This window comes from Gallus gallus, chromosome 10 (genome assembly GCF_016699485.2).
Source record: "Gallus gallus isolate bGalGal1 chromosome 10, bGalGal1.mat.broiler.GRCg7b, whole genome shotgun sequence".
NCBI classification, from domain to species: domain Eukaryota; kingdom Metazoa; phylum Chordata; class Aves; order Galliformes; family Phasianidae; genus Gallus; species Gallus gallus.
Genome location: NC_052541.1, coordinates 18261667 through 18282339, shown reverse-complemented (window position 1 = coordinate 18282339; position 20673 = coordinate 18261667). Strand labels below are relative to the sequence as shown.

General features: G+C 41.7%; 1 protein-coding gene across 11 annotated transcripts in view; it reads left to right on the top strand.

Moving 5' to 3' along the window:
* The window catches only part of MEGF11 (multiple EGF like domains 11), a 276513-nt gene that overhangs the window by 187659 nt on the left and 68181 nt on the right, over nt 1–20673 (top strand). For all 11 annotated transcript variants that reach the window (XM_040706671.2, XM_040706670.2, XM_040706666.2 and 8 more), the window contains 3 exons: nt 2671–2807; nt 8180–8392; nt 15664–15838. In XM_040706671.2, coding sequence (XP_040562605.1) covers nt 2671–2807; nt 8180–8392; nt 15664–15838 — 525 coding nt within the window. The remainder of the gene's footprint in view (nt 1–2670; nt 2808–8179; nt 8393–15663; nt 15839–20673) is intronic.

Here is a 20673-nt window from a genome sequence, read left to right as displayed (position 1 = left end):
TAATTTTAACTCTTGGTGGTTGGAATGGTTTGTGAAGTGAGACACAAGTGGGCTGTAAATGAGCGAGAGATGGGAACAGTCACTTTATTTCACACCATAGATAGTCTTTGACATCCGGAATTTTACTTGCTGATTTTCAGGCTTGAGAATGCATGTATGTATTGAATATACCATCATATTGGAAGTAGAGAATTCTCTCTGGATTTATAGAAGTGCAAATCCACTTGGATTTTATTGCTGCTGGAAGAGCTGTGGCTATTATCCTTTCCTTGGGTAGATTTATTAACAGCAGCTCAGTTCCCTTAGGGACTTGGTTGGCTATGGGATATGGAAAGGTAGGCAGTGAACAGGACGAAGTTCCGGGGCTCTTAGGTTCTTCCTTGGGTCTGCCATCTTCAAAGCCCAGTTCTTTCATTACTGGTAATATTCCTTTCCTCCTGCTTCCTCCCACCCAGTGCAGACTCTCCTGGAAGCATAGCAAGTTATACAAACTGTGTCCCAGGAGATTTCACTGTCTCATGGGTTTCTTACCAGGAGAATGGTGGTGAATGAGTCAACGAAATGTGGCTTCTTGCACACTACAACGATGGAGTTTTTCCACTTATACATATCTGTGGGGCTGGCAGTTAGTGGGTGGCTGCTTTAGGGCCTCATCAACTATTTACAACCTTAATTCTATACATATTTCTCATTTGCAGTATTAAATCCTCCAAGCACTCTCAGGAAGTGGGGAGGGAAATAAAATGCAGGTTTTTACAATGCTTCTCAGAAGCACTTTTGAAGGACTAGATTTCCACGCTCAGGAAGGCAGCAATCTTTCGTTGCATGACAAAGCATTTATCACTGGCAACACACCGTTTGATCCCAGGTCCCATTCTCAAGGCTCTGCACCGTGTTGCTTTGTATCACATTCTGCTAATCACTCCTTCCTCATTCCCTGAAACAACTGCACTTAACGAAGCGACTATGCTTTGCATTTTTGTCCGGTTTCCTTTCTGCCATGGATTTTTAACATGGGACAGAGGGCTGAAGAAGAGACAGTAGATCTGAAAAAGAAGTTCTTTTCTGTGCTGCAAAAATTGTAATAATACAGCACGAGATGTCAAAAGCAGAAGCTGATGTGATCGGGGCCTTAAAAAAGCTGCTGATGGGGTGAAGTTTGTGGATTAGATGTATAAGCAGCAGGAAATATTGGTCTGACATTTGATCCTCCAGAGAGGGATGTTTTGGATTCCCTTAGTACATATTAATGCAAAATGTATGCCTAAAGATTCTCTGGGCTCCAAGGGAATGCATCAAAGAGTATTGCTTTCTCATCATTTGTTGATAGAAATCCTGTTCCGTTTGAGATGTGAAGAGGGAAAGTATTTATTATCAAGATAAATGGATGCTTACATTTTCAGATATATAGTGGTGTGTATTACTTAAGCCCAGAGACACCAAGTTTTTAACACTGTAATCTGAGCGTTCTTGAACTGAGGCCAACCTGTCTATTTTACAGCCAAGGAGCCACCTCTCAGTGGCTGAGAAAGGCTTGAAGCATCTACTTCATGACTGCATTGAAGAGTAGCCTATCCACTTTGAGACTGTTGATATTGCTAAACTTTCCAAACCGTGGTGAGGGAGAGCCCAATGACTGACAGCAGCCATTAATGCTCCTGTATTATGTTTTGTATGGCTTTTGTCTAATATGAGTTTCTTTTCAAAACTCAGAGCCCCTGAGGCTTGGTTAGGGAAATAAGACTTCTGGGAGATTAAAACAGAATAATAGGGAGAGAAAAAACATTTCTGTCCAATGCTTTGCACTGTGCATGGCCCTGGCAGCAACTCTATTTGCTACAGTGGCCAAAAGTTTTCCATTACAGGGCCCTGTCCTCAGATCCCTGCACTGCCAGAACTGTTTTGGCTGAAATTACTCAGCTGGATGCCAGCCTCAGATTTTATGTTTGCTCACATTAAAAAACAAAAAACAACATTCATACAACTTCTAAGAAATTCTGTGGGGAAATCCTTGCGAGGCCTTGACACTTGGCAGGGGGTGTTATGTGATACCTGGGGGAAAACCGGCTGAATTTGGCAGATAAGTGCTCCAAAGGCACTACCCGTGGAAAGCATTCTTTGCATTGGGAACAACCAGCTGGACAAAGGCTTGCCCTGATTGCTTTTCCTGATGAGCAGTGCCAGAGTGCACAAAGAGTGACTGACTGTCTTGTCTGTCCAGTGCAGCCTCTCCAACAATCCCCCTCCTCCCAGACATTCACTTTGAGACACTTACCCAGGGTAGGTCCAGCAGCTTCTCAGACACTATTTCACCTAAAATCACCAGCCCATGTGCAGCTTTGTAGCCTTCTCAGGTTGCCTTTGACCCCCTGTCTTTAATCAAAGGGCCTGGTATACCCTGATGCCCCAGGCACAGTGTGCAGGGGAGATCCAATGAGGGGAACTGTCACCAACTGTACAGTGGGGAGAAGAATCCCTCTGGAAGTAGGGCAGACAGACATTTACTTCAGCAGCTGAGACTGTCTTAGGCCATCTTAAACAGAAAAAAGTATCTCCAGTACACTTAGGTGTAGTTTCAGCAAGAAGAACAGTAAATACCCGACCTTCATATAGGAGTTCATTACATGATGACAGTTGACTGAAATATTGCTCTTTCTGCAAACTTACCAGGGGTTGGTGTGTGCACAGCCATGTCCTCCTGGGACATTCGGAATTAATTGCAGCCAGGTCTGTCCATGCCACAACGGAGGACACTGTGATCCCGTGACAGGAAAATGCATCTGTACACCTGGCTATGTTGGAGACAGGTAAGAATCAAACCCTCAAAGCCTTTGCTTTTAACCAAGAATTGGCAATATTTATATCTCTGCTAGGGCAATCTTACTCTTGACAAAACAGTGTTCTGTTTCTGTTGCTGCTATTAGGTTCATCCTTCTGCAGCAGTTCAAGTATTATAAATGTGGCAATGTTATTACTTCTTATTGGCAATGCTTTCCATTCACCGTTTTTTTAATATAACTTTTAAAATTTAATGGATTAAATTTAATTTAGATATTTACAGTGATAAATTTAATAGAGAGCATTGCATGTTTACAAGATATGTAAATGAACTATATTTATACAAATTAATATCCTCAAGAGTAAGCAATGCAGCAGTTTAATGTTTCCATCAGCCCCTCTATGCTGCTGCTGCACTGATCCATCTCAGGCACCAACAAAGGGTGATAAATCCTCAACATTTATAAACTAATGGCTTCACCCACAAATCAATCTAAGATGATAATGTTGCTTTACGAAGGTGTCACAGGTTTAGCAAAATGACTACACAGCAAAGTCAAGGTGGGATTGTGACATGTGCTGGCTTAGCCCTCCAGCTAATCCTGCCAGTAGGTGAGGAAACTGTAGCTGAGCAAGCTTTCATGTGCAGCTTTCACATGCAGCTTTCACTAGGGATTGAACTCTGTCACTGGGGTTTCCAGAGACCCTGGGCACAGCTCACTAGTGTTCCATATGCTAAAGCCCTTTGTCCTGTATCTTCCCTTCTGTTTCTAGCTAGAATGAGCTAGTACTGCTATGCTGATATTTGCTAAAATTATACTTCTCTGCAGCAAAGCATAGGAATTTCTTATTTCTTGCCTCACTGCATAATCAGCAGGTCTTTACAGCACACAAGACAAGCAGACCAGCCTTCAATATGCTCTGCGGTTCAGAAGGTCACATTCTGTCCCAGCAAATGTGGATGCTCCTTGTTTCCATGTTATTGACAGTGGTAATTGGCAAGGGGCTCTGGAGATTATGTCAGGGTTTGCATGTGATTAAATATGGTGGAAATATTGTTTTAAATTAATTTAATAGAGAAGGCATCAGTGTATCTCTCTTCCCCCATCCTCCATCTGGAGGCAGTGATTTCAAGATCCCTGGGATATAATGTGAGAGCGCTGTGTATGACTAACCAAAGCTTTCTCTTTCTCAACTTTTGGAGATAATTCCACTTGAAGAGGCAACTGTGCAGCCTGGACACTTCCACTGCTGACCACACTTCAGTCACAAGCCATCCTCAGTCCTGGCTCTCTGGCTGGAGGTCTCCTCATCTGGTTGCTGCAGACCTAGATCAATTCTTGGCCATAGGTGAATCGACAACATTAGAGCTGTCAGGAGCCTCCAGCCAGCAGCCTGCAGCTGAGCCAGCTTCTTTGCTCAGCTGCCAATATAGCCTCCAGCCACGAGGGAGGACGTGCAGCAGAAGAGCTGGCTCTGTTACTGGCGTGTGGCATGGGGAAACAGCAGTGATGGAGTTGCCATACTTCCTGCAACACTGAGATGTACTCCAGCAAAATAGCAGAGAAAGAACCAATGGGGAAAGGGATTGCCAGAGGACAGCAGAAGACACAGTTCTGCCTCTTGCCAAAATCAGAGGTTCTTATACTTCATCTTCCTTAGAGAGGGCCTGGAGAAGGAGTCTAAGAAAGAGAAGGGGTAGAGGAGGCACTGCAGGGCAGAACTTACAGGAACCGTATTGAAAAAAGGGTCTGTGGGCTCTTCAGATCTGGGTTTGGAGAGAAGTGGTAGACATTAGGACTCTGCAGAGGTGTGCCTTGGAAAAACAGAGCAAAGCAGGGAGGCAGAAAATAAAGCATGACCAGCTGGAAGCCGAGGCAAGAAGCTGTCCCAGAGAACCTGTGCCTAAGCAAAACCCTTGGAAGTAGCTCACCTGCCCTCTCCTGGAGCAGGAGAGTAAAAGATAGAGTGAAGGGAGAAGTCAGAGAGCAGAAATGCAGGCTCCATTTCTGCTGCTATCTTCCCACAAATAAGAGCAGAGGGTAGTAAAGTGAAGACTGTCCTGAAAGCTTTTCTGGTAAAGCTGACATTAGCCAAGAAATTACCACCTTCCAATTGGGTTCTTTGGAGCTTGAAGCAAGTGAACATTGGGCCCATTGCAATCACTTGGTCTGGGACAGCACATTGCCTGCAAGGGTTGCTGTGAGCAGGTGTGCGTGCACGTGCCTTGCTGGCAGCTGCAGCCTGCAGATGGGAGATTGCCCATTGATTTTGGTGAGGCAGGAGCAGGCACAAAGTCTTAAAGAAGTCTAGATTGCTTTCCTGAGTTGTGTGCTTGCACGGCGCAGACAATGGGATGGATTAGTCAGCAGCATTTTGGGTTAGTCTATTTTATTTTCTGGGTCTCATGTAAGCATTGCGGTGCTACAGTATAATTGCAAGTGCAGCAGGAGAATGGTGCTGCACAGCAAAATAATGTTTTCTTTGAAATTCTACAAGGCGCTGAAAAAATATTTCTTAGTAATAACAGACTTTGTGAATAACCACAATAAAAAAGTAAACACTCTCTCTACTATTATCCTCTCTAATTGTCAGTGAGTACTGCATAAAATCGAGGCTCGTCGTCTTGTGCAGGAGATAATAACATGGAGTTGGGTAAATATTTGTGGCGATGAAATGGTCATAAAGGTCTGTGTAAGTGTAATTGTGACGCTTTATTCCCCACCTGTTTTCCAGGAAGAGGCAACACACAGAATATCTTGTGAATTGCCATCACTATTAATAACTGCAGGCAGCTCTGTGCTGAAGTGACGGGATGTGTCATGCAAATGTGTGCTTTGCAAACTGGAAAGGAATAATAGCAGAAGCACAGTTAGAAGCTGGGGATGGGGAATTCAGTGTGTGACTGGAAAAGTGAACATACTGTTTTAGCTTTGCTTTGCGCACTGCCATAAAGCTTAAAGAGTGAGTCTTAACAGAGTGAATGCCACATTTGTTACAACAGCATGAGCAGACTTACTCTTTTGTTGTTTTGTTTGTATCTGTATCTTTTATACACAGAGCAGTGATTTGCAGGTTAGTGGTTTTGGATGGCTTTAATCTTTGTGCTACTTAAATGTGATCACTGTTATGAACACAAACAGAACCTTAAAAACTTAACAGCATTATTCAACAGAAAGGAATTATGTAGACAAAAACGTAGGTACATGTACTAAGTTCATCTGTTAGCAGGCTGTCTTATGTTTAATATTTTGTAAAATTGCTTCCATTAATTCTACAGGTGACAGCCATATTATCCTATCCAAACCCAAATAATTATAGTACGTATTAAAGTTCAGTGGATATTATAATACGGATCTCCCCAGATAGGCAGAAACCAATGTAAATTAAACAAGAAACATAACTAGGGCTTAGCAGCTCATTTTGTAATTTAATTGAACAATGTATCTGGTTGTTAATGGTGCTATGGACACATTAGATTGATATGTTGCAAAGGAAGGATGTTCAAGTAGAAAGCTAATTCCTGCTGTGATTATTCTTATGTTCCAGAGGAGTTGTTATTAGTATTCTTTGTATAAAATTCATTAGCGGTAGCTGCTTGATCTCCAAATAAATAAGTTGGTTAAATTGCTAGTAGAAAAAGGCTAATTATGTAAATGGATTAGGTTGTCAATATTTCATTTCCAGATGCTTTTCTCCCTGCTAGGTAATGCTTCATCTGCTATAAATATAGAATGATATAGTGCACTATTGACTACGTATTCATTTCATTGAGTACAGTGCTCTCCTGCTAACTAGTAGAGCTGTGTACGGCAATGGAGGCATAAGGCATCTTAATACGTTCTTCATTGCATTTCAGTTGCTGTAAGTGTTCCAGTCCTGATGTTTCCCATTCTTTGCTGGTTGTTTCCTTTGCAGCTGAACTGCCCTGAGAGCAGCAGGGCCAGCAGCCAGCATTGGGCTCTCTCCCTTCCTGTTTGCCACAGGCTCCTCTCTGTGGGTCTCAGATGAACTCCTGAACCTGGGTTGTGTAACTAGCAACTGTGTTGATGCTTGCTGCAATTAAATCACCAGCTCAGCCTTTGGCTTTGTTCATTTATTTTTAGTAAAATGCAGTAATCTGAAGCTGCAGTAGTAATTCTCTCCTTATATACTGACTGTGTTTATTGCAGTTTTGCCTGGCTTGCATCATGCATTAATCTTTTATTACTGATCATTATATTAACTCTCACCTGCCAGCTGTGAAATGACCTGCAGAAAGGCATTTAACAATTGCCTCTATCCACTGAGTTTGCTGTATACACTTTAATCAATGCTTAGGATTAAATTAATGCTGATAGGCAATTTCCAATACCTGGCATCCATGCGATAAGGGAATTGGGCTTTTCTGGACTTCTTTTTCTTTTTTTATTAACTGAAAAGGCGTATCTGTATTTCACGGTGGATCATGTAAGTGGTAGTACTGACTCATGGCGAGTTTCTGAGACCTCTGAATTATGTCAAGCAGAGAATCTGTAGCTTCCTGTAGGACTTCAGCTGAGCTTTTTAAAGTATGAAATATTACGATCACTTAAACTGTAGAACAATGAAAGAGATTTTCTTGCAGAATTCACAATATCTCCAGTTGGGAAACAGCGGAAAGCAGTGCATGGAAGGTGTAATTTGAAACAATCTGTGTGTTTGCAGATTCCTTCTCTATGTCTATCAAATTTTTAAAATGATGGCAATTTTGGAGGAGCTGCGATGCTAAGGAGTGTGAAAGTGATTTGTCTGGAGATTTTGCAGTACTGAGTGTCCCTGGAGTAAGAGATGAAAAGCAAATTTGGAGTTGCTCAGAATACAGGCAAAAGATGAAGGAGTATATTTTCTCCTGGTTACTGTAAAGCTGGTGCAATGGCTGCACAGAGGGAAAGTAAAGCTCTCCTTTGCTTGGACTACATTTTATTAATATTGCTCAATAGACCACATTTCCTTTCGGACTTCATTGTCACTCGAGGAGGAGTGGCAGATTTTAAAGAAGGTGTGCAATCCTTCTCTGGTGAAGAGAAAAGATTAAGTCATGTTTTCTTTCAGAAAGTGTCTTACCGTATATGAATTTGTTATGGCTTATGCATGGAGAATGCTGAGGTCCAAGAAACAAGAATGCATTCTGTTAACTCAGGTAATATTAACGAATGCAAATTTTGCAGGATATAATTGGGCAGAGACTAACCCAGGTTAACAGCTATTTACATGCTCAAGATGTCACATCACCCAATGATGCCAGTTCACAGTGTATTACTTAAATAAAAGAGCAGCGGTTTTATATTTAATTGGTTAACAAAAACATTCTCATGTAAATGTCATAAGCAGAGTAGACTACAGCATTTGTTTGCATCCTGTCTCACGTGTTTCATTGCAGGTGTCAAGAAGAGTGTCCAATTGGGACATTTGGCTTTCAGTGCACACAAAGATGTGACTGCCAAAACGGTGCAAAGTGTTACCATGTGAATGGAGCGTGTATGTGTGACCCAGGGTTTAAAGGGATTCACTGTCAAGAAAGAATGTGTCCGGAAGGGTTTTATGGCCTCAAATGCAACAAGAGGTGCCCCTGCAATATTACCAACACCCTCAGGTAAGTACATCGTATTATATACTGGTGCAGGGACTACTCAAATAAAAGCATTAGGGAAAAAAATCATTTCACTATACCCACAGCCTTTTCTCTGTAGATTTAATTAAGAACATATACAATTCCTCTGTATTACAACTTCTGATTTAAATGACCTCAGGTTTGGAACCATAAGCTTCAGTCCAGCCAGCTATTGAGCATTAACTATTTAAACAGATTTTATAAAATCTGAGACAGTGGGACACGTGGATTTATCCTGTAGCTGCAGTCTTTGGAGCATTAAAGAATAATATGGATAATGTCCACCTGAAGTTAAAAAAATATAAATATGTTTACTTTTTTCTTGTTAAATCTACAGACAGCAAGGGGACTTTCAAAATGAAGCCTAATTTGCTTCATTTTATGTCTTGTGGCAAATTACCTTGTTGAAAACACTTGAGGACAATGTATAAATAGACTGAAATCGGTATCGCCAAGTCAGTCTGTGGAACTGTAATGAAGCTGGCGTTGTCAAAATAGACATCTCCTCTCTCCTCATGGGTGCCTGGTTTTGTTCTTCATTCATTCTGTGTACGTGTGAAGTGTTCAGAAAGAAAAATATCAGTGAAGTGTACCTAAAATGGAGTAAGCCTCACTTAGAAGGTCAAGTCTCAGTGTTTTACTCCCTTTGTCATTGGTTTTTTTATAGGATGTGATTCTTGAGGTTCTCATTATTGAGAGCCACAAAGAGACTTGAGCGCCTAACATGAGATAGATTGAATTTATGTTCCCTTTGCAGGCTTCAATAACTTCTGAACCTTGAAAAAGGAAGAATTTAAGGCTTTTCTTTGTTATCCTGTTTGCTACCTTTTGTATCCCCTTGCTTACTGACTGTTGGAATTGCTGTTTGGAGGTTCCTCACTTCCTCACGTACAGCAAAGGGAGCCTGGACACAAACAGCAGCTGCCATGAGCTTTTCTGATGGCCTGGAGTGCCCACCTGTCCTTCCCATGTTGGCAGGATGCTGGGCCCCTCAGCTCCCACCTGATTCCCTTTTGTTACATTCCAGTACTGCTGAGTACTCACAGCCAATCCAGGGTTGTGTTGGCTTCAGAGCAGGGTGGGATAAGTGATGCCCAAGCAAATATGCCCTTGATGTGGATATTCTTCAATTTTAAACCAGCTGGGTGGAGGCCTGACTGTCTTGCTGATGATGACAAACCTACCTTGCAATCTTGTAGCTTACTAAAATATAAACAACCTCCTCAATTATGTATGCAAGCAAAACTGCCTAATTTGTGTGCACACACACACTCACACACAAACACTTCAAGTAAATCTGTTTCTGTGCTTGAGGTAGACTCTATTTGTCTCTGTCTTAGAAATAAACAGGTGATCTTTCTTGTGAATTCAACTTCAACTGTGAGCACTGAGGCTTTGCTTCACTGAACGTCGGAGCTCACAATGGATTATTTAAAAGCCTTGTAATTCTGATCATACAAGTCCTCTACAGAAAGATAGCTGCCAGCTCTATTGGGTTTGACAGCAAGGATGCAAAGTGTTTGACACCTCAAAGGGAGCTCTAGACAACAGGCTTCTATCACATCAGAGCATTCTGTGCATCATGATACCATTGCAAAAAATAATATCCCTGAGGCACGAGCTGAGCATTAGACACAAAAGTTTAGTGTTATGTTGTGCTGAGGGTAGGAGATGACTCAAGAAGAGAGAGCTAAGTTCTAAACTCCTGTATGTCACACTGCACTGCCAGCGTGCACCACATAGACCTGCAGTAATTACACTGCAAACCCCCCTCACTGAAAGCTCTTACTTGGGTACTGTAGGGTAAGAACATGCTTCCAGATAGTAGCTGACACTGTGTGTCTTCACCCCTCCTCTCATAGCCTGCAGAAGCCTGTGTGTGTGCCTGTTTTCCCAGAGTGCAGGACTGCAGGCCATGGTCAAGGATGACCTTGGCTTCTGTTTCTCAGCTTACTGCTCAATTTGTTAAGAGTCTCTTAAGTGGGAAAGACTGTGGGTTTGAGGTTCATCCTGGGCTGGCCAGAAGACTGCCTGGGAGCTGCTCCGGGGGTTTGCCAGAAGGTGTCCTTGAAGGAGCAGTCTGGCACCATCTGGCTGTGAAGGAAGGTGAGATCTGAAGGATGAGAGCATTCAGGCAGGTGGGGCATCGAGTCCTTTCCCAGCTCTTTTCTCAACTTATGGTTATTCCTACATGCCATGTGCCTGACCTATGCCTGGCTGCTGTCTGGCAGATACTTTTTATGCCTTCTGTCCCATCACGTGTTCATCAGCTTCACTTGCAGCATCCTCTGCTAAGATTTTATCTCTATCCCCTTAATAAATGAGTCTAGTCTCTCCATTGATAAAATCTCCCTTTTTCCTGCATCTTATCACTGCTGTTATGGAACAAAGAGATATCAGGAAGCTGTAAATCTCTAAATGTTCTTTCATTCATTCGTGGTACTTCAGCTTTCCACTTTTCAGTGAGCTCCTCAGAGCACTGTCAATTTCTGAGCCAAGGAGTGTCAGAGTTGATGGAATATGACCTTCTCCAAAGGCACTTCATATTCTGAACACATCTTTTACTGATTGTTTAACCTGTCCCATACAGAACACTTCTCTTCCCAGCCACCTCCTCCCATGAATTTTTGTCACGGGAACCACAGTCTTCCAAAGTGATTCACTTCCTGACAGCCATCTATTTTTCCAAGAATCCATTTAAACTGTTGGCTACTTGTTGAGATACCTAAGAGTGCAGGATAATTTAATAAACCTTTGAAAGGTGAGGGAAGCTTGCTTTTTTCCTGTCAGAGGTTTTGACTCATCTGATGTGGTTATTGGAGAGCTGGAACAGTAAGTTCTGGGGCCTTTGAGGAGCAGGTTGGAGAGGAACCTTAAGAGGTACACTATCAGCTTTCTTATTTTCACAGATCTATTTTAATGTCTGAAGAGACCAACCTGATCATGCAGTCTGATCTTCTGCCTAGCAATGACCAAAGAGCATCATCCAATGATTTCTGCACCAAAGCACACTGAAAGGCACATTGTGCAGGATTTCTGAAGAGCTCTAGAATTAGGTAGTTTTGGGCACACTGGTGACTTGGACTGTCCTTCCATGGAGAAGGATACACTTGTGAAAATGCAAGAAACCCATGTTGAAACAGCCTGCAAGAGACAGAGAAGCATACTTTTCTGAGAAGTAGAGAAGGAGATGAATAGATGAGTGGTCTCAGCCACTCAGCTTTCTTAACCATGGGGACCCACAGCCTTTAGTGGTGTCTTTCCCAGGACAGAAACACAGGGAGGAAAGCATGAAACAATGACCTCTTAAGCCGTGTCACTTTCCTCCCTGTAGCTCAGCAGTGACGGAGTCTGATGAAATGAGTTAACCATGAGAGGCTCTAATTATTATCTAAATATTGGAAAATTGGGAAGGAACAAGAAGTTCTGTCCCCAAAGCAAGAATGCAGTGGAATGAGCCTGGCTTTGTAAATGTGCTGAATTGAAGTAGAGGCCCTACAGACCCACTATGACTACTTCTTTAAAAGCAAGAGGGCATTTATAAGGGAGACAGAATGCAGTGTAGACACCAGAAGAGAGAAAATGCTCTTAGATAAGGATTATTAAGGCTATTAAGATGAGATGACTTCCACTAGTGTGTAAACTAAACATTGAGAAATTCACTGGGAAGAAGTTGTTTTGACTGAGACGTGTGGAGAGCAAAAGCAAGATTTGGAACAGACTGTGCTGTCTAAAGCGTTTCTTTTCCCAATTTGCCTTAAGAAAGTTAAATTCCCTGGAGTGAAAGGAAACAGATTTCCTCAAAATTAGATGTTTAACAAAATTCAAAGGTCAAAAATGACTTTCTGTTTTTCAGTTCAGCCAGTGAAGTTAAAAAATAATAATCTTTTGTTACTGCAAATGTGACTCAAAAGCCAGGGAGCGTATGGTTGGCTTCTAAACTGCAGCAAGAGCCATGGAACAACTTTCTTCTCATGTTGTGTGCTGTGGACAGCTTCCAGTTTCCACCTCTGCTTGGCCCAGTGCCAGGGAAACACTTGGCTGCTTGCACTCATTCTAGGTTTTCTACGCTACTCCTTGCTGTTATCCAAGAGATCAGAAGAAATAAAAATTGTTAAGATTCAATGCAAAATACCAATGCATAACACTGCCAAACTCTTTCAAGACTAAGGTTCTTTTATGCTTACAGCAAGTGGTTGGAAAGCAGATGTTAGTGTGTTTGCTTTTTGGGGTCCTTCCAAAAGCCCCAGCCCATCCATTAAGAGATGCCTTTCCAGAGGAACTGTTTGTGTATTTTAATTTCAGTTCATTGATGGCATGGAGAAGTACCTTATGCAACCTTCTGTCCTGACAAAACGATATGTGGACCTGAGGTGGTGCAGTCAGAACAGGAAGGGAGGAATTATACAGATCACATTTCTAGTTGTATGTCCTATTCTTTGCTTTAACAACTTTACCATTAACATTAATTTCAGTGCAGCTAACATTCAGTTCACTGGATAGGCTGGACACATAGATGTTTGAATGGATGGCAGATGGATTTCCTACCTATGGTTATGTGTCTATGTACATAGTTACAACACAGAATGAAAGTTTATAGAATACCCATACAGTAGGAAACAAACATTCCTAACTCACTCACATGTGCGTTCAAACACTATTTTGCATCATATTTAGTGCATAGCTCTGCTAACTTTAACTAATAGAACATTTCACACATAGCAGAATATTAAGAACAGTAATGAAAACTTACTATTTAGTGACTTCAACTGCAGATCTTGAAAGGGTTTCCAAAGTAAGAGAGGCATCATTTTACAGATGGAAACGATGAAATACAGAATTACATGGCCAAGATTCACTGGCAGAGTCAGGAATAGAACAGCTGTCTTCTGAATTTTGGTTAAGCATCTAAGTTGCAGCTATCTTCAATTTAGCACTGCATCTGGGCACCTTAATTGTCAGATGGTAAAACCGTCCTTTCTTTGAGGGGAAGATTACATGAGTGCAGGAACCCACAAACACATTGGGGTTTTCCTAGCTCATAACCTTAGAAGAAGTAGAAGGTGGCATGAAGGGGACAGAACATGATCTTTTACTGGACATTTTACATGGAGTCCATGCCCTTTTTTTCCCCAGATTCTTCTGCAAAGTCTCTTTGGTTCATGCTGGTTATTCTAATGCATGTTAGGGTGATTGTTAGTTCTTAATAAATAGCCTGCATCCCATGCAAAAAAAGCTGTCATTTGGATGAAGAAAGCAGCCTGGGAGTAGAAATTCTTACTGAGCATAGCATTTTCAATTGAATTGTTATAGACTGATTCAAACTGCCATGGTCATATATTACATTTGGAAGATTTAATTTAGCAAACAGATGCAGTTCTCATGGAACCATATGATACATGCAGTAGTAGTGAAAACAAAGAAAAAAATCCACTCCAAAACGTTTCTTTAATGTTCAGCTTCTTCTTCTACTAGGTGATGATTAATAGACACAGAAGGGAAAAGAGGAGCTTTTATTATTTTCATCTAAATGTTAAGAGGTGCTGTGTGAACAGCCATAATTTCAGGGACTGCTTTGTCAGATGAATTTCATGGATAGTAGTTTGCTAAGCTGATGAATTGTTTTAATTACTCAGTCAAACACCGTTTATGATGGAACACACGACACTCACAAAATTTGATCATTCTTAGCCACAACAGTATGTGACTAACCTCTCGTACCAGTAATTGCCAGAAACATACTTGAAAATTACATTTTATGAGGCTGCCTTGAAAATTAACATATAGGATATTAATTTTATAGGTGTAAAGAAACCTATTTAGTTGTGTTCGCAATACTAAACTATAGCAATAAATAATCATAAAGGAAAATAAATAGATTCTATGAAGCAAAAAAGCAGGAGGCAGGTCCATAGAGAGGTACCAATTGCAGAACTCTCTTCTTTCCTGTTCTGAGAATGATAGAAAAAGCCTGGCTTGTGGCACTATCATTTCTCATCTCTCACCGAGGGCCAGACAGAACTATTGAAGTGCAGTCTTGTAGTGCAGCAGCCCCTGGGGCATTCTGAGCTCACAGTGAAGCCTTGCACTCCCAGCTGGCCTCAGACAATATGTGTTGCTTTGCCAAAGATCGGATCCCTCTCCACCCTCTTCTCTTTTCTCCCGCCTTCTCATCAACCACCTCACCTCCCCAGCCTAGACATCACCCCCTGCCCCCCTTCCCACGGCCCTGACACAGCCACATCCCCACACCAGCACTTTGCACTTCTCCAGCCTCCGTTCCTGCTGCAGGGGGAAGTTAGTGCCCTAAGTGAACTTGGAAGATGCTCTTACTGTTCACAGAAGAGAAAACTGTGAGCAGTGTTTCATAGCAGGAGGAACAATTGTTCCAAGATTTCACCTCCAAAGACGTCTTCACTGGGACCAAGCGTTGCCTGGTCTTGTGGTCATGAATTTTGTTTCTACTTCTCTGTCTGTGAGCTGTCACAAGTGTGGAATTGTCTGAATAGAAGTGAAAACCGGAGGATTCATGGTGGGCAGCGATGCTCATTATTCATCGTGTAAAGGAACCTGACTCTTTTTCCTGCACAGCTGAAGTTGAGTCCCAGGGCTCCCATTGACTCCTGCCCTGAATAAATTCTTGCTCAGGCTCAGGTAGTGATCAGTTCTATTCACTATAGCTGAATATTCCCTGCAAAAGTATTTTTCCAAAGGGCATGTTCCCCTTCCAAGCACTTTCCTTTCTACCTCTCCCTCCTGTAAAGTTTTGCTGAGGTGCCAGATTTGTAATCTATTGAATCTTCCCTAACTGTGAACATCTTTAACTGAGTGTATTTCACACAAACAGTGTGGCATAAACAGGGATTAACTGTGATGTGGTTCATGTCAGTAATGCAAGTCACACTGATCTGAGAACCAAAACACAAATGTAATGGGTGCAGTGACAGCTCCCAGATGTTTGGAAGTGACCCTGCAGACTGGTGCTTAGCACCATATTCCATGGCTGCATTGCCTGATTTGTATGGCTGGGGAGGTGAGGTGGTTGATGAGAAGGTGGGAGAAAAGAGGAGAGGGTGGAGAGGGATCTGATCTTTGGCAAAGCAACACATGAGCAGTGCTCAGGTTTGTTCTGCTCTTGGTGGGACTCTTGCTGGCGTTGCACTTAAAATATTCCACTGAGATATCCCTACAGTTTATAGATGGTTTTTTTCTTCTGCATTCACATCTCATTGATGTCTGCCTGTCTTCCCTAGTTGCCATCCATTGTCTGGAGAATGTAGCTGCAAAGCTGGCTGGGCTGGACTGTACTGCAATGAGACCTGTCCCCCTGGGTACTACGGCGAGGGCTGCCAGCTGACCTGCTCCTGTGAGAATGGTGCAGATTGCGACAGCATCACTGGGAAGTGTATGTGTGCACCAGGATACATGGTGAGTGAGAGCTGGGGGTAATGGGGCATGGCATAAGGTGCCTGCAGAAAAGTAAAGAAGATCTTAATCTCATTTCAAATAATATTTACTCAAAAAGCAGCCAAATGCAGGTTAGTTTTCCCCTTTCCATTGTAAGTCCACCTAATTCTCCTTTGAGCAGTGCTAACATATTACTTCTGTTTATTTATATAACATCACTATTGTAAGTTTGTTACTGTTGTAAGCACAGAGGCATGGTTTTCTATCTTACATTCTAAGTCAAGATGTAACAAAAAAGATGTCAGATTATTGTCTGCCTAGAAGAGCAGAAAAAGAATTCTCTTGGCCTTTCTGCATGTTCCTTGTCAGTCACGCTGCGATTTTAATAGATGAAGATTTTTTTATGTTACAAATGATAGAGCAATTTATGTCTTTTCTGAATATATATGGCAGGTGTCTTTTACCTGAGCATCAGAAGGAGCCTCAGACACTCTGTGGTAAACAACCATTATATTTTATAGACGAGATATAAAATGGCTGAAGAAATCAGCCACGATGAAACAACAGAAGGAAGGTATCCTGAGGGATAGAATAAAATTCCAAATTAATGATTTCCAGGTTGCAATATAACGTGGTAGGATGTGGATCCAGGTGTCCAGCCCTGCTGCAGCTGGGCCAATGGAATTCTTGATAGTGAACTTCTTGGTCAGGGTATACTCAACTCTACATTCACATATGAAGCACTTCTTTTACTTCACTTCAGGAACATGCCATGGAGCAGATCTGCTGGCTATCTTTAAGAAACAATGCTTCCTAAGAGAAAAAGTTATTTTCAGGAGAGAATTCTGCCACAACTTCACTAGAAGCTGTCTTTATTTTGTGTCCTTACTTTTATATGAGATGTGGCTTAGAGTCACTTTTATTCTCTGCTCCTTGTTGAAATCTGAATCTGAATATTGAAGATTCCATCCAATTTCCAGGAATTCTCTTAATGTTGGGTATATATAGACTTATGTAGACATGAGGGGCAGGACTGTCAAAAGTGTGTAAAACAGCAGTCCTGTTTAAATACAAAAAAAAAAAAAAAAAAAAGAGGAATAAAAGAGCTTTGAGGTTTGATTTCCCTCTTGTTTACACTGATAGAAAACAAGAATTTATCTTGTCTGTACACCAGTGCTACACACACAAGTATTAATATAGAGAAATGGATGAAGGCAGCAGCATGTAAGTAACAAATTCAAAATAAAATGATACCAATATCCTCTTTCTTATCAGGAATGCTGTTCAAGTATGCAGCACAAGAATGTTTTGGGACCCTTTACTGTATACATGTTAAAAAAGCCACTGTTTGCCCAATATATATAGTTCCAAGACAGTGTTATTGCAGCCGTGAAGCCTGGGAAGGAAGTTCCTATTGCATTGCTACAAAATAATATTTAATCTCATAATAAAGAGCTTTCTTGCATTGACATTTAAACAGCTTGGTTATTGAGGATAGCTCTATAATCACTGAAGCATATTTAGGCATTAGTATCATTGCTCTCACATAATATACTATAATCTCTGGCAATTAGTCCATGAGGGGAAGTAAAGCCTTGAAATTGCTAATTTATTGCCTCTGAAGCATATTTGTCATTTGTATGCATGCCAGATGACTTCAGTTGCAATAGTTCTTTCAAATGCTAGAGAACACAGGCTGTAAAGAAGAGTTGACAGGAACCTTTCCTTCCTGCCCCGGCATGGCTGTGTTGTGCTGCACTGCTCTGCTGTGTGGGCAGGGAAAGGCATCAGCACTGCTGCTCGGCACAAGGAAGGTGGGAAAGGTGCGGTGGGGTCAGCACCCACTCCAGGCTTGAAGTGCCGTATCTCAATGACATGCTCAAGACTGGGCTTTGCCTTCAAGTATATATGCCTGCCTCTTGCTGAGGCAGTGGGGAGCTCTGCCTGCGGGTAGAATTTTGCCCTTGAATTCAGCTAGCCTGCAAGCAAATGCAGTGTCTGTTCTTGAATGCAGGATGTCTCTTTTGGCAGCACTGACAATAGAGTGATGCTAATGCAGAACTGGGCAGAGCTAATTATTCAGAAAAGCCCTAAATGAATCCCACTTGCTTTTTAAAGCGTGAGGCTTGGCCAATGCAGCTACAGGGTCAGAAATCTTGACATATGTTTGGAAAGCATAAAGTGAGATCAGCATCTTACATTTCATAGAAATACAGGAGCTTATATAGCAGAGCAGGGTGATGTGTTTTTAGTAAGGGAGAAGGAAGAGGGCACAATGGAGTGTAGGATGCATTTGCAAAATAGAATTGCAAAGGCATAGGGATTGGACCCATAGGACTTTGGGGTTACTGGATGGCTAGAAAACACAGTGACCAAGAAATTACAGTCTCCTCCTGACAAAGCACTCCTCCAGCCCACTTGTCTTGCACAGATGGCTTGCCTTTTAACAGTGCCCTGCCTCCGTTGTGTCAGGGCAGCTGGGCTGGGTTTCAGAATGAATCATCTGCGATCACAGCCAAAACAGGGACATTTTGTTGGGATGCAGAACAAGCCATGAAAAACACAAAGCATCTGGTCACCTTTATTAAACGTATTAAGTGGAAAGGCAGCCATCCCATAGGTTGAAATGTACGTGTGCAGAGCACCTAATTTTTTGGAAGGTAAGCAGATTTAAGTTTTAAAATGAAAAGGTACATTGTAGCTCAGAAAATAATACATTATTTATTAGCTTTGACATTTCCAAAAATTCAAATGCCAAAGCTAAATATTGGTGAGCTTGCAGTTTTGGATAGAATCTCAAAACCTTTTATGTCTTCTTTTTTTTTGTAATGAATATATTGGATCAGACTCACCGTCCAAATTTGTATATACCAAGCTCCAAAAACAAACTACACTGGTGTAAGGGTATTACTGGGTACCAGTACAGGTTATTTGTATGAGACTGTGCTCAAACTAAGGAATGGCACTGTTATAACTGGAAGTAGGGGGTACACTCACACTGGGGAAGTGCAGTATTTTAACTGCAGACTCCACACGTAGTTTTGCCTGAAGAAGAAACTGAGAAATTAGAATGATCCACTATTTTGGCCAAGACAACCCAGTTCTTGGAGGCGGCCAACGCAGTGATGAAACTAAGATAATAGGAGCAAAGGAGATGCAACAAAATCTTTCCCAAAATCTTAGAGCACACTTGGAGCTACTGCTCATATGCTCTGGCAGATGAGTCCACGCTGCTGCAAAGACTGTGCTTACTGCATCTCACTCATACCGTGAGGCTAAGGGGTTGTGTCTGTTCAATTAAGATGATTGCAGGGAATCATCATGCTGAGAATACCAATAGGGCGAATAGGGCACTTCCCCGAAACTTGTATTTTTAAAACATTTGAGGATTTCCTCTTAGCACTCATGTGATGAATTGCCAGTAATGCTTTTCTGAAAAGTGGTTTTGAAAAGCCATTCTGCTGCCATCTCATCTGCGGCAAAAAGGAATCTGATAAAACGCACACAGGGATGACTCAAAGATTACCCTTAAAAAGCAGACAGGGAAATTCTGGACAGGTGGAAATTGGATCCTCTCTCCTACACACAAACAGTCACTCCTTGCAGTAAATTCCTGGGATGCAATTATGGGGGCGGTGGAGGGGTTACGCTCACTTGCACCTCCCCCTCCTTCCAAATTCTGATCTCAGATGCTCTTTTATGAAGTCCGCTGAATTCTGTTGTACTGTAAGAATGCAAAAGGAACCAGGGTTTGGCCTGTCCTCTCTTCTTTTGTTTTTGGTTCATTGAATTTTATTTCCGTAATTCAATAGATGTGTTGAAGAAGGCCAGAGAATATGAATTAAGTATGACAGAAGACCACAGGAATCCTGACCTTCGGTCTCACAACCAACCCCCTGCACATACCTATCAGCTTTCTAGCTATTGAAATCATTATAGATGCTACTGAAATACAGCTAGGTTCACCTTCTCCATTGCACAGCTAATTGCAACTCTCTTGAAAACGGGAGCTATCTAGAAACCTCATTCTATGATATGCCTTTGTTTCTTTACGGATGCTTTGTTTTCTTCCTTTGAAAAATGTGTTTAACTTCAAATGCTTTCATTCTGTCTATTGTGGCAAGGAGATATGTAGTTAAAACATTTCTCAGCCTGGGACGCTAAGAAAACTTTAACACTTATCTGTGAAATGTGTGGTCAGCTTTACTTTGACGGGCACTTAGGTCTATATTTCACACCTAGATGACAGAACTTGTATTACTTTAAAGAGTTCATCTATTTATGCTGCTAGTTTTTGAAGACCTGTCTGCTTTTATTGAACCCTGCGCGCTGGCAAGCAAAGCTACTAGCACTTCATCACCAAAATGAAAGAATTCATTCTGACATTTTTCTATTCCTTGACTATATCGGTAGATCCCGTGAACGCTGATTCCTGTATCTCACAGTGCAGGAAGGGATGGGAACTACAGGAGGGAGAAACTCTTACTAGATTTTTCAGCTTTTGGAATGTCACTTGGATTCCTTAAAACTTCCCAAGATGAATCCCAATTCTGTACATCTCTTTTCATTTGCATCTTTTGTTGACATTGCATCAAAATTGCCTTTCAAATATATCCTTATGTAAGTGCTTATGTATATATATCCTGGCTGAGCTCAGTAAGAATCTGTACACTCAAAGACTGAAACACAGGCTTAATTTGAGTCTATAAATACAAATTTTGCCTATGTGCCAAAGTTCCTCAGTGTAATACTTTCTCTGCCACAGGAGTACAAATTACTTCCAACGTGCACGCCTGCATATTGGACTGCGAGTCGTCTTCTGTATCTTAACCATGAACAAATACCATGAACCATTG